This window comes from Mobula hypostoma, chromosome 6, assembly GCF_963921235.1.
Source record: "Mobula hypostoma chromosome 6, sMobHyp1.1, whole genome shotgun sequence".
Classification (NCBI taxonomy): domain Eukaryota; kingdom Metazoa; phylum Chordata; class Chondrichthyes; order Myliobatiformes; family Myliobatidae; genus Mobula; species Mobula hypostoma.
Window position 1 is genome coordinate 47,831,693 of NC_086102.1, and position 15,212 is coordinate 47,846,904.

The 15,212-nt window shown below is 40.5% G+C and overlaps 1 protein-coding gene across 3 annotated transcripts in view; it reads right to left on the reverse strand.

The window, feature by feature from the left end:
- kdm6a (lysine (K)-specific demethylase 6A) overlaps positions 1-15,212 on the reverse strand; it is a 251,786-nt gene that overhangs the window by 75,777 nt on the left and 160,797 nt on the right. For all 3 annotated transcript variants that reach the window (XM_063050774.1, XM_063050776.1, XM_063050775.1), the window contains one exon: positions 13,873-13,966. In XM_063050774.1, coding sequence (XP_062906844.1) covers positions 13,873-13,966 — 94 coding nt within the window. The remainder of the gene's footprint in view (positions 1-13,872; positions 13,967-15,212) is intronic.

Consider the following 15,212-nt stretch of genomic DNA (forward strand, 5'->3'; position numbering starts at 1 on the left):
ATAGAAGGAACAGTTTGCACTGAACTAGAGGGGGCTAATATCCTAGGGGGAAGGTTTGCTACTGCTGTACAGTAGAGTTTAAGACAGAGTTGCAGAGGGATGGGAACCACAGAGCCAGAACAGTTAGTGGAGAGGTTGTGGAGACAGATGTTTGTAAGACTTCAGACAAAGTCAGGAATCAAAAGGTTGAGCATGGTGCAACTAGTGTCTTGAGCTACATATATTTCAATGCAAGAAGTATCATGGGAAAGGCGGATGAGCTCAGGGCATGGATCAGCACCTAGAATTATGATATTGTAGCCATCAGTGAGACTTGGCTGCAGGAGGGAAAACCTGGAAGCTCAATATTCCAGGTTCCATTGTTTTAGACGTGACAGAGTGAGAAGGATTAAAGGAGGAGGGGTGGTGTTATTAGTTAGGGAAAATGTCACGGCAGTGCTCCTATCAGGATAGACCAAGGAACTCATCTGTGAGGCATTATGGGTGAAACTGAGAAATAAGGAAGGTATGACCACGTTAATAGGGATATATTACAGACCACCCAACAGTCTGAGGAACAAATTTGCAGGATCTATAGATCACAGACAGTTGCAAGAACCACAAAGTTATTATAGTAGGTAACTTCAGCTTTCCACATACTGACTGGGAATCCCGTACTATAAAAGGACTAGAGTTTGTCAATTGTGTTCAGAAAAGTTTCCTTTATCAGTACACAGAAGTCCCAATGAGAGAGCATGCAATACTTGATCTACAATGAGGGAATGAGACAGGGCAGGTGACAGAAGCTTGTGTAGGGGAACACTTTGCATATCATCACTACAATGCCATTGGTTTCAAAGTAAATAAGCAAAAAGATAGGTGTGATCCATGGCCTGAGATTTGAAATTGGAGAAATGCCAATTTTGATTGTATCAGAAATGATCTGGCAAGTGCGGATTGGGACAGGCTGTTTCCTGGCAAAAGTCTACTTGGTAAGTTGGAGGAGTGCAAAAGTAAAATTTTGAGAATGCAAAGCTCACAGAGACCTGTCAGAATAAAAGGAAAATATAATAGGCGTAGGGAACGCAGACATGAGGAAATCTGCAGATGCTGGAAATTCAAGCAACACACACAAAAAATGCTGGTGGAATGCAGCAGGCCAGGCAGCATCTATAGGAAGAGGTACCATCGGCATTTTGGGCCCAGACCCTTCGTCAGAACTAAATGAAAGAAGAGATAGTAAGAGATTTGAAAGTAGGAGGAGGAGGGGGAGATCCGAAATGTTAGGAGAAAACAAGAGAGGGGTGGATCTAAGAGCTGGAAAGTTGATTGGCAAAAGGGATACCAGACTGGAGAAGGGAGAGGATTATGGGACAGGAAGCCTGGGGAGACAGAGAAGGGGGGAGGGGAGCCTGGAGAGTGGCGAGCAGGCAAGGAGTTATAGTGAGAAGGACAGAGGGAGAAAAAGAGAGGGGAAAAAAGGGGGGGAAAATAAAAAGTATTAAATAAATAAGGGATGGGGTGTGAAGGGGAGGAGGGGCATTAACGGAAGTTAGAGAAGTCAATATTCATGCCGTCAGGTTGGAGGCTACCCAGTCAGAATATAAGGTGTTGTTCCTCCAACCTGAGTGTGGCTTCATCGTAACAGTAGAGGAGGCCGTGGACAGACATATCAGAATGGGAATGGGATGTGGAATTAAAATGTGTGGCCACTGGGAGATCTTGCTTTCTCTGGCGGACAGAGCGTAGTAGTTCAGCGAAACGGTCTCCCAGCCTGTGTCGGGTCTCGCCAATATATAGAAGGCCACACCGGGAGCACTGGACGCAGTACATCACCTCAGCCGACTCACGGGTGAAGTGTCGCCTCATCTGGAAGGACTGTCTGGGGCCCTGAATGGTGGTGAGGGAGGAAGTGTAAGGGTATGTGTAGCACTTGTTCCACTTACAAGGATAAGTGCCGGGAGGGAGATTGGTGGGAAGGGATGGGGGGTCGAATGGACAAGGGAGTCACGTAGGGAGCAATCCCTACGGAAAGCAGAAGGGGGGGGAGGGAAAGATGTGCTTGGTGGTGGGATCCCGTTGGAGGTGGCGGAAGCTACAGAGAATTAAATGTTGGATCCGGAGGCTGGTGGGGTGGTAGGTGAGGACAAGGGCAACCCTAGTCCTAGTGGAGTGAGAGCAGATGTGCGTGAAATGGGGGAGATGCGTTTGAGAGCAGAGTTGATGGTGGAGGAAGGGAAGCCTCTTTCTTTAAAAAAGAAAGACATCTCCTTCATCCTGGAATGAAAAGCCTCATCCTGAGAGCAGATGCGGCGGAGACGGAGGAATTGCGAGAAGGGGATGGCATTTTTGCAAAAGACAGGATGGGAAGAGGAATAGTCCAGGTAGCTGTGAGAGTCAGTAGGCTTATAGTAGACATCAGCAGATAAGCTGACTCCAGAGATAGAGACAGAAAGATCAAGAAAGGGGAGGAAGGTGTCGGAAACGGACCAGGTAGACTTGAGGGCAGAGTGAAAGTTGGAGGCAAAGTTAATGAAGTCAACGAGCTCAGCATGTGTGCAGGAAGCAGCGCCAATGCAGTCGTCGACGTAGCGAAGGAAAAGAGGGGGACAGATACCAGTATAGGCTTGGAACATGGATTGTTCCACAAAGCCATCGAAAAAGCAGGCATAGCTGGGACCCATACAGGTGTCCATGGCTACACCTTTAGTTTGGAGGAAGTGGGAGGAGCCAAAGGAGAAATTATTAAGAGTAAGGACTAATTCCGCTAGACGGAGCAGAGTGGCGGTAGAGGGGAACTGGTTAGGTCTGGAATCCCAAAAGAAGTGGAGAGCTTTGAGACCTTCCTGGTGGGGGATGGAGGTATATAGGGACTGAACATCCATGGTGAAAATAAAGCGGTGGGGGCCAGAGAACTTAAAATCATTGAAAAGATTCAGAGCATGAGAAGTGTCACGAACATAGTGGCAAGGGATTGAACAAGGGGGGGGATAAAACAGTGTTGAGGTATGCAGAAATAAGTTTGGTGGGGCATGAGCAAGCTGAGACAATGGGTCTACCTGGGCAGGCAGGAGCTTGGTTTTCAAGAGATATCGAGGACCTGGTTCAGGAAAAAAGGTGCATAAGCAGTTAGGAACAAATGAGGTGTTTATGGAGTATAAGAAATGCAAGAGAACACAAGGCATCAAGGCATCAAAAAAAGGCAAGAAATTGCTCTAGCAGAAAGGGATTCTACAGATATGTTAAAAGCAAAAGGAATTCAAGGAACAAAATTGGTCCTCTGGAAGACCAGAATGGTAGTTCATGTGAGGAGCCAAAGCAGATCTTAAATAATTTTTTGCATCTGTATCTACTCAGGAGGCAGACACAAGAGTCTATAGAAGCGAGGCAAAGTGGCATCAACTTCATGGATCCTGTAGAAATTACAGAGGAAGCGATGCTTGCCATCCTGGGGCAATCAGGGTACATAAATTCCCAGAGCCTGACAGGGTGTTCCCTCGGACCACATGGGAGGCAAGTGCAGAAACTGCCAATAACCTAGCAGAGATATTTCAAACATCCTTAGCGACAAGAGGGATGGTGTCGGTGTTGAAAGATGACAGGCAGATCAAATACAGAACTGGTAGCATGTTCCATACTTGATTGCAGTGCACTATCTCAGTGCCATCTTCTTTTGCACTGTCCCTTGATTATTCCTTCATTCAGAAATCTCTATTTTGAACAAAATCAATGATTTTCACCCTGAATCAAGCAACTTCTCAGAATGGCCTAGCCCACATTCAGAGATTGTGGTACTAGCCTCCTCAGACTGAGTCCACACCCTCCCCACCATTAGCCTGCCAGTTCTAAGATTTTTATCAGCTTCATTATTTGCAGCATCTAACATAATCAAAGACCCAACCAACCTCAGCCATTCTCTCCTTTCCCACTTTCATCGAGCAGAGGATACAAAAAATTACCACATGGCTCAAGGACAGTTTCCATCCCATTGTTATAAGACTACTGTATAATGACCTTCCAACTCTCGATCTCACAATGTACCTTGTTACGGCTTTACACCTTATTGTCTACCTGCATTGCACTTTCTCTTCAACTGTAAAACTGCTTTGCATTCTGCTATTGTTTTACCTTGTACTATTTCACTACACTGTTATACAGAAATGATCTGTGCAGATGGCAAGTAAAACTCTTTTTACTGTACCTCAATAGATACAACAGTTTTTCCTCTTACTCTTCTAAACTCCAGAGAGCATAATGTAGAACTACTCAATCTTTCCTCAATCCCTTGAACAAGCTGCATATATTTTACTGCAAGAAAACTGCTTTTGGTTAAGGAGACCAAAGATGAACATAATACTCCAGGTGCAATCTCACAGACACCTCTTTTAAAATTCAGAGATGTTCATCATCAAGGTGCTTATGATTTTAGAATAGGGTTTTAGAATCGCTAACTTCTGTAGTTTTTGCTTTGGTACTTATTTCCTCCAGACCCTTTTTATGATTCTATGGTATTTCTAGCACGGGTTTTATATTTTTGCCAGTGAAGACAAAAGTCGTATTCTTCCTCCTTCTTTTCCAGTCCTGAAGAAGGGTCTCAGCCTGAAACATTGGCCGTTTACTCTTTTCCATAGATGCTACCTGCCCTGCTGAGTTCTTCTAGCATTTTGTGTGTGTTGCTTTGGATTTCCAGCATCTACAAACTTTCTCATGTTGGTAATTTGATTCCTTTCCTATTTCCTTATTCTGCAGTGTAAGTTCCATATTTTCCCTTGATTTTCCATTCATACAGAAGCATTTGCAGTCCACATTTATGCTTTTCATCAGTTTATTTCTATATTCTTTAGTCACACACTCAGCATCAGCAAGACCAAGAAATAGATTGTGGACTTTACATTGATACAATCACAAAGAAGGCAGGTTAGCAGCTCTGCTTCATTAGGACATAGAAGAAGTTTGGTATGTCACTAAAGACTCCTGCAACAGTGGTTGTATCACAGTCTGATATCGGGCTGTAATGCACAGGATCATAACAGACTGCAAAGGGTTGTAGACTCGGCCAGCTCTATCATGGGCATAACCCTCATCCACCTTTGAGGACATCTTCAACAGGTGGTGCCTCAAGAAGGCAGCATCCATCCTTAAGGAGCCTCATCCTCCAGGACTTGCCTTCTTGTTCCTACCAATGGGCAGGAGGTACAGGAGCCTGAAGAGCCACACTCAGTGACTTAGGAACAGCCCCTTCCTCTCCACCATGATTCCTGAACAGTCCATGAATATCACCTCATTATTCCTTTATTGTTGCACTATTTTATATCTTCGCACTGTACTCCTGCTGTAGAACAACTAATTTCACAACTTAAATCGGTGATAATAAACCTGATTCTCTCTTTCTATATGAAGATCTTGGTCTTCCTTTTCATAGTTCTAAAATGCTTCCAATTTTTGGGCCAACTGCTTTGTACGACAGCTTTACAGGTCTTTATACGTAAATCTAATACTACCTCAAATATCTCCCGCCAATGATGGATGGACCACTTTTTTTCTGATGGTTTCTGTGCCTTGAAGGATTATGTAGTCATTGTGAGTCCATCATTAGTCCTTGTGATTCATTTTCCTAATTAATCAAAGCTGACTCTCCCCTCCTTCCCTCAGTTTCCTTTGTTTAAATTTAAGACACTAATTTCAGTTTGAACAACATCACTCAAATTCAACAGAATATTCTAGAAAATTATGGTGACACTTTGCAAAGGACTCCTCCCTACAATTATCTGGCATTCTCAGAACTTAACAGTACTAGACTGGCAGATTTTCCGGATTATTGTGTATTTCTCCTATCAATATCCCAACACATGTTTAATTCATGTTTTTGATCCTAAATATGCTTGACATTAAAATAATAAATTCTCCAGTAAACCAAGTCAGTTTAATAGGAATGCTGCAAAGGGGAGCTTGAGTGCATTAAAAGGGAACATGGGAAACAAAACACCCCAGTGCATTGAAAAGGAGTGGGAGAAACGCAGCACTCCTGCCAACATGTTGGAACTCAAAGCATTCATATTTTGAAAAGGGATACTAGGAAATCACAGTATTGGTAAATGCAACACCAATGGCTACTGCTGCTCAGTTTCTGTGCCGAAAACAACTTGGCTATCACTTACACCCTATTTAGACCAACTGACAAATACAAAACATGGATTCAAGCAATGGCACTTGACTGACTACATCATTTGTCGCAGACAGGGCACGATGATTTCAAGATCACTAGAGCCATGTATAAAGCGAAGTGCTGGAGTGATCATCACCTCGTTAGATCAATCCTTCTCACTGCACACTGTCCAACTGCACCAAAAGAAACTAAAAGTAATCCATCAACCTCTTGATACTGACAATTTGCAGCACCATAAACATCAGGGACAACGTGCAAACAGTCTGATGCACTGTTTAGGCATCCCACAGGCCCCTAAATGGAAGTGTGGCACGGAAGCAGGGTGAACACAAGACGTTAGTGATGAAATCAGCAAAGTCAGCCCTTGGACCAATAAGGAACTTATTGGGATTGGTTTGAAGAAAATATCACCAAGATACTGGAGGAGAAGCAGAAAGCATTTGTCGCTTGGCAGAACGACATTTCTTCCAACCCGAAAAGTAATCGGTTCAAACATCTTCCGATGCGAGCACATACTGCAAAGTGCATACTGAATGGTGGGAGAGAAAGGCAGAGGAAATCCAGTGCTACACTGACACCAAAAACTTAAAAGATACTCTTCACTGTCATCAAAGCACACAAGCCACACACCACACCCCTTCTATCAGCAGATGGGACAGTCCTGCTCAGAGAGAAAAAGAGCATTAATGACAGGTGGAGAGAGCACTTCAGCAACTTGTTCAACAGGCCCCCTACTACAGACCAGGCTGCACTCGATCAGATCCCTCAGAAACCTGCTGCCAATAGCCTCTACCCTCCCTCCTACAATAGTTGAGGCAAACAAAGCCTTTACTCACTTTCTGGAAAAGCCTCTGGGAAGGATGGAATACCTGCAGAGATCCTGAAGTCAGTAGGTTTAGTTGACCTAAAGAGACTTGCATGACATTTTGGGAAGACTAAGTCATGCCCAATGAATTCAGAGAAGCTTTGATTGTACCCCATTTTCACAAAGGGAGCAAAGCTTACAATGGTAACTACGGTAATATCTTGTTGCTGTTGATTGACATAAAGACTCTAGCCCACATCATTTCAACAGCATTATCACTACCACATCAGAGAAAATCCTGCCTGAGACACAGTGCAGGTTCCACCCAAGTACCATCAATATGACGTTCGCTATCAGTCAGGTGCAAGAAAAATGTATCAAGCAGAACCTGGATCTGTAAGTTGTCTTCAAAGACATTTGGCATGGTTAACAGAGAAGTGCTCTGGACAAACTTGTCAGAGTTGGGATGCCTACACAAGTTCATCAATCCTACTCATCTCTTCCATTATGACAAGACTGGCCTTGTCTTTTCAATGGGGAAGCCTCAGAGCCATTCAATATCCCAAATCACGTAAATCAAGGCTATGTGCTGGCCTCGTGCTGTTCAACCTCCTTTTCACATGTGTATTCAACCTTGTCCACAGGCTGTACCTACAGTACAGAGTTGATAGATCATTGCTTGATCTGCATCACCTAAAATCCAAAATCCCGGACAGTTAAAGGAGTCATCTTCAAAGCACTGTACGTGGATGACTGCACTCAAAATAGATAGATACTTTACTAATCCCAAAGGAAATTACAGTGTCACAGTAGCATTACAAGTGCACAGATATACAAATATTAGAAGGAAGAATAAAATATAAATAAAATAAAATAAAACCTCAAACAGTCTAACAGGAGGGGGGGGTCATCATAAAACCTCAAACAGTCTAACAGGAGGGGGGGGGGTCATCACTTCCCAGCTATAGGTTGACTCATTATAGAACCTAATGGCCGAGGGTATGAACGACATCACATAGCACTCTTTGGAGCAGGAAAGTTGTCTAATCTGCAAACTGGTTATTGACAGGTTTGCAGAAGCTACATGTCTGTTTGACCTCACCATTAGTCTGGACAAAACAGAGGCCATATTTCAGCCTGATCCTGGATCCACTGTTGTGTCACCTTCCATCACCATTGAAGGCACAACACTGAGGGTAGCAAAGGAATTTAAATATCTCGGCAGTGTCATCTCCAGTGATGGTTCCTTGGATAAAGAAATCAACGCCAGGATTTGCAAGGCTAGTCAGAGCCTGGACTGCCTGTGATCACGTGCTAAGCCAGCACAATATCTAGATGTCCTTTATGATCAAATTGTCCTCACTAACCTCTGGTATGGCGGTGAAACGTGGACTGTATACAAAAGGCAACCAACCTACTACAGCGCTTCCACTTGCACAACCTAAGATCCATTATGGGTATCTGCAGGCATAATGTATTACAAACGTGGAAATCCTCAGTAGAGGAAAGACGAGTATTGACGCCATGATCTTTAAAGATCCAGCTTCACTGGACCGGACGTGTTATACGCATAGCAGACTCCTGTTGTAATAAAAAGCAGAACTACTGGGAATTGGGAACTCTGTATATTAAGGGATATTGTAACTGGTCAAGAAAAAGGTGGCTTGGGTAAGATACAGGCAGCCTGGATCAAATTAATCACTGAAGAAAAATGGAGGATGCTGAAGTATAGGAGAAAATTACGGGGACAAAAGGGGCATGAGATACCTTTGGCAGAGAAAATTAAGCACATTCCTATGATTTTTATTTAAGTATATTAAGGAAAAAGAATGACCAGGAAGAAAATAGAGCCCCTCAAAAAGCAACACAGAAATCTTGCATGGAGCTGCTGAATACGGGAAAAGCTCTCAATAATAATTTCTCCTGTCTTAACCATGAAGAAAAATGTGAAGACTTGGGAAAATGGCAAAGTTAATACAGATTTGCTGAAGTCCATATTACAGTTGAAGAGGTGTGGCATGTATTAGGAAATATGAAGGAAGATAAACCTCCAGTTCTGAATGAGGTATATCCAAAAGCAGCGAGAAGCTAGAGAAGACATTGTGGAAACCTTCTCTAAGATATCTGCCACAGTACTTTTCTGGCAAGATGCTAGAAGACTGGAACATAGCAAATATTGTTTTTTTATTCAAGAAGGACTGCAAGGATTGACTTGGAAATCCTGTTAGTCTAACATCCATGGTAGCCAAAATGCTGGAAAGCATTGAGGGTTAAAATATACTTACAATTGGAACAGCAGGTTTGATTCGGATTTGCCAGCATGGTTTTGGATGTGGGAGATCGTCTCACAAGTTTGACTAAGTCATTTCATAAGAAAGGCTCACAAGGAGAGAGCAGTAGATATAGCATATATGGATTTCAACAAGGTTTTTGATAAGATTCCACATGGCAGGCTGTTCTGAAAGGTTAGATCACATGACATCGAAAGAGAGCTATCAAACTACTTACACAATTGGCTGCATGACAGAAAACAGAGTATAATGATGGAAGGTTATTTCTTACACTGAAGGTCTGTGACAAGTGGTGTGCCCCAGATTTTAGTGGTGGCCTTTGTTATTTGTCATCTATATTAATAACTTGGATGAGAGTACACAAGGAACAGTCAGTAACTTTAAAGATGACACCAAAATAGGTTTTGTCATCGACAGAAGGATATCAAGAATTTCAGTGGGTAATGTATTGTTGTAGAACAGAGGGACCTTGGAGTATAGGTGCATAGTTCCCTTAAAACAGAGTTACAGGTAGAAAGGCCAGTAAGGACTTCTAACATGCAGGTCTTAATCGGTGAGGACACTATATTAGAAGTTAGGAGGTTATGTTGTGATTGTACAAGACATTGGTGAGGCCATACTTTCATACATGCGTTCAGTTTGCTCATCTTTTGCATGCTTTCCTGGAAAGCAAGCAAAAAAGATTAACAAGATTGTCACCTGAACTTGACAGGCTGGTTCTTGGAACATTGAAGATTGATGAATAATCTCATATAAATATATAAAATCATGAGGGGCATAGATATGATGAGCAATCTATTTTCCCAGTGTTGGATTATAATAAAATAGGGAACATAATTTTAAGGTTAGAGGTGAAAGATTTAATAAGAACCTGAGGGGCAGCATTTTTATGTGTGGGTATGTATATATAAAAATGTATTTTTTAAGTAGTTTGTAGTTACATATATAAGTGACAAAACTTTCGAGCAGGGGTCCCCAACCATTTTACACTATGGCCCCCTACCATTAACCAATGGGTCCATGGACCCTAGGTTGGGAACCCTTGCTTTATAGGGACGTGGGAAATGGGATTAGATTGAATATACATCTTCATCAGCGTGAACCTTTTTTCTAATGTTGTACTATTCTGTGACTCGATGGTACCCAATTCCAGGAACAGGATTCATGTAAATAGCTGTAACCCAAGAACTGTGTGAAAAGAAACCATCTGAACGGGAGGTGGCACAGTAGTGTAGTGGTTAGAACAAAGCTTTACAGCAACCATTCTCAACGGGGGCCATGGCACATTTGAAAGGGGGCCACTGACTGAAAACGGTGAGAAGGGGAGCCCCAAGGGTTTATGGGGGCCCTGGTAACTGAACCGATGAAATACCCAAGCAGCAGCCTTCACTGGAGTCAATAGCTTCCCTCCTAATTATAATATCTTTCCAACACCCTATTTGAATTCAGCACACCTGGTAAATTCACTGCTAAAGCTCCTCCCACACAGCCTCACTTCAGAGTCAGTCGCGAATCAGACTGCACTGGGCTGGGTCAACGTATTCAATCAAGGGTTTTCGCATCCATTATCACCATACTTCATTCTCCAAAGATCAGCGTGTCTTGCTAGGTCTTTTTTAGCCTAGTAACTTTAAAGTATATGTGTTTGGATATATTACACATTAAGGTAGGTTGTGAAAAGTGCCTATTACTACATATGAAGTCACCGAAGAAAAATCCCTAGCACCGGGTGACAGCAGTTTTTGGTCAGTAATGTATCTGTATTTCCTGCACTTATTATTTTCAGAAATAATTCTATCCATGAGTTCCTTAGCGAAAAAAACATGTTGGCAGTATTCAGTGGAATACTTATCCTATGGTTTCATTGCATCTCTGCAAAACCCATCTTTGCCCATGTGTTTGAACTGCATGACTACATTGTCAAATAAAAGCATGAGGCCAAGCAAACTAGAAAAAAAAATTAGGATACCTCGCATCCAGAGAAGAAGGATAAACACTTAGATTTCTTCAAAAACCTTCAAGATAATTTCCAGAGAAGGCCAATGCTGAAAGGGGGGCCCTGGAACCTGAGAAGAGCTCCTAAGGGGGCCGTGGCCAAAAAACGGTTGAGAATCACTGCTTTACAGTACCAGTGTAAGAAGTTTCTACATTCTTCCCATGACTATGTAGCTTTTCTCTGGGTGCTCCAGTTTCCTCCCACATTCCAAAGACATACTGGTTGGTCATTGTAAATTGTCCCATGATTAGGTTAAGACTAAATTGGGGGAATGCTGGGTGGTGTGGCTCGAAGGGCCAGGTGGCCTATTCTACACTGTATGTCAATAAATAAATAAGCAAAATAACAAAAGAGAATGGATGAACGAAAGAAGCAAATCAGCTCAAATATATTTTAACCTCCAGTATACTACTTTCTTTGGAATCAAATCAGAAGATTACTTGGAGGGAATGGGGGTCTACAGAATTATACACCCTACTTAATATTTTTAGAATCAAAGTTTAGAAGTGTCATATCAGTATAAATTGTGATGCAAATTTCACAAAAAAAAAGCAATAGCGGAATTCTTTTTCATGAATTGCATAATTCTTTAAATATTATTGTTAATCATTATGAGCATATGGTGCACCTAAATTCTGTGTAAACAACGATGAAATCCATCCACCTAAACTTTCAAATCTCTGTAACTCTTGGTGTACATAGTAGGCAATACGAGAAAGGGTGAACTTTACTGCAAAATTCAGAACAATATTTTAAAGAAATAAAATATTACGAGAGCACCTAGAAGGGAAAAAGACTATAAAAGACAAAACTATTTAGCACATAATCTTTGCTGAATTACATTCATGAAAGCATATCAGTATGGAAGTTTTTTTGCTATACTGTGTAATTAGATTGGTTTAACAATCCATCTTGTGATGCAGACATTAAAACACAGGGGGTAGAGAACAGAGGCAGCAACTGGACATAAAATGCTTCCCAAGTTCCTTTGGAAGATACAACTTCAATGAGAAGCTAGGATTTTTAGCACCTGTAGTAAGAGGTCAACAAAGGAATTGCCATAGCAACATGGCAGGGATGGTCAGCAAACTAGCTGCAAAAGCGATGTGAATAGATTTATGACAGGACACCACACTGGTGTGATTAGTTCCCAGTTAATGGAAACTGTAATCAATCCACAACTTGTGGTCAAAGATACAAGTATGTGATACATTCAAAATACTGATGCATTATAATCAAGTTCCAGTGTGAAGAAATTTAAAGCATGCAGCAAGACAGTAAGCACATTATATATGGGAAATAATTTGTCTGACATTGAAAGTAAACAAAGCTTAACAAAACTTAACAAAATTTATGACAAACATCAGTGAAGCTAAATCCATTATTTTCCACAAAACACTTCTTGTGTTTCCTACATTATAACAAGGGCACAAAAAAACAATTATCAGCCACAGCTGAACATCATATTTCAATATTAAAATCAAATATTTCAAGAAAACGGCTTGAAACAAACATTGGTGTTAGCCAATCATGAAAAACACCATCCTCCTAATACTCATAACATGCAAAAACTTGTGTAGAATATTCACTTTACTTCATGTATGCTGTGTACCTTCCTTTTCATAACTGAAGCACCCATTTTAAAATTAAGACCTATGCTACCATTAGAAAGTTAGCTACATAAAATTTTCAGCACGATGGCAATATTAAATGCACAAGTGAAGCAAAAAACGTGGGTACTCTTGATATGAATTATGAATTTCAAATTTTTGTTATAATTTTACAAAATGAAATTCTCCAACATATAAATCAACAATATGTATTTGAAGAGAACATTTTTACAAAAATCAAAAATATTTGCAGATTTATTTCAAAGGAAGGGTCTCCCAGTGCATGTACACACATTTTTTCCAAAGATAGAGTCTAACATTTATTCAAATTTATACTTTTACCTAAAATAATATTCAAATTATTCAGTAAACTCGTGCACTGGAGAATGACAATAAACAATCTCGAATCTTGAGTCTTGAAAATGAAAGAAAGTTTAACTGTTGAAAAAGAAAACGTTTTTATTCCTCTTAACCAAACTTAACTGGTAGTTGTAACTAAGCTGGATATAGCTGTAAATCACTTAAATTGTAATTTAAGGTAGCAGAACAGGATAAATATGGTCATATAGAGGCCCAAGGAAAGGGTTACAAAATAACTTTGCTGTCCTGGATCTTCCAAAAATACTCATAGGGATCACTCAACATTATAGTATATTCAGTTTAACAATTTCACAGTTCACAAAAAGTCTTTAAATAGATTTTTTTTTAATCCACGAAAAACAAGGCTATGAATATAATGGATTCTACAACTGGCATAACATACAAAACCTTCAAAATTTAGTAACATACTGTAGCTATAGCTCAAGTTCTACTGAAAATTCTATGCATAACTAGAATTAATCTAAAAAGATCTTGTGCGCAACTGGATTAAAACAAATGAGTTCCTCCTGTGCTATTGCACTTCTGAATATTTTTGTCAACATGCATCAGTTTGTGTTACTTTAAATGTATACTTCATATTTTGAATATATCAGAAATTTATCAATTCCTAATTAGGAGGGATTTGAAATCAAAAGAACACTTACCCAGCTGCTGTAAAATATTTGCCTTCACTTGTGCAGAAAGATTCTCTGTTTGCAAAAGTTGTTCATAGGCTTCCTTTGCAGCACGATACTTTCTCTGCAGTTGTGAGGAATGGGAAGAAAGGAAAACGGTCTAAAGCAAGTTGAAACAACCCTATAACACTTGGCAACAAACTTTTACAACTTTTGTTCTTACGGCTAGAACTATACACATACAAGAATTAAAGATGCTTTTTGAACACTTACTTGGGTTCTTTGTGACAGCAATGACAACATCAATTGTACAGACCGGAAAACTGGGTTCCACAGAAAACATGGAAGAGGAGGGGGGAGGGGACACTTGCCAACAAAAAGGGATTTCGCAACTACTTAGAGCTCATCACTGTGTTACTCATAGCTTTAAATAGAAAATAAGGCAACAGCTAACAGGTTGGCTCAAGGAAAAGAAAATTAACTCCAGCAAAATGAGATTTTGAAAATAACTGAATATTTACAAATGTTTTCAAATGGAGCCAAACAAGAAAAAAAAATTCAGAAACTGGTGAAAATTAGCAAAACCCCTGTGATAACATCGATGACAGCCAGTGAACTTTATGAGAGAACTGGAATATAAGCTACAAGTTTTCCTACAATGGGATACAATTTAGGGTCCTGCCTGTCCTTCGTGAGACAGTGCCACAGACAGTAATCACTTTTCTATAAAGGAAGAATGAATGAGGATAGAATTTTAATTTTAAAAAATTTTTATAAACATAATTACTTAGAAAAAAGACGACTGCATGGTCACACACAAAATTACATGGAAATTAGACTGGTTTAAACAGTGACTCATGAATAATTTATATCTATTACATTGATGTATTATCTCAATGTACTCAAATACAGTTAGGTAAAAAAAATTAGGATAGAGAGAGTTATACGCTGACAAAAATCTAATTATAGTGTCACATTCTCATTCTATCTTAGTGTTTTCAAAATTAATTGTGATTTTTCCTCCAATGTGCAGGAGTAACTATTTCACAAAACCAGTCAAAACTTCATCTGCAAGTTATGAACAAAGTAGACAAAGCAGTTTAGCCTTATACACTGTTCACAAAGCCTCAATATGCATCTGGTTTGCAAGAATAGAACAAGTGTTTTTAAAACTCTAATTGCCTTGTCTAACTTTTCATACCTCTCCTGTTACTTCTTTCTTCTAGAGCATTCCTTTGCCTAACTGTATGCAGTACTCTACAACTGAGAGGGCTGGAAGATAACATTCTTTCTATGTTCCATGGAAAGAATGAATGAGTGGCAGTGGTGACCCAACCCACAGTACAAATTCAGTAACCTCCAGACAGGTG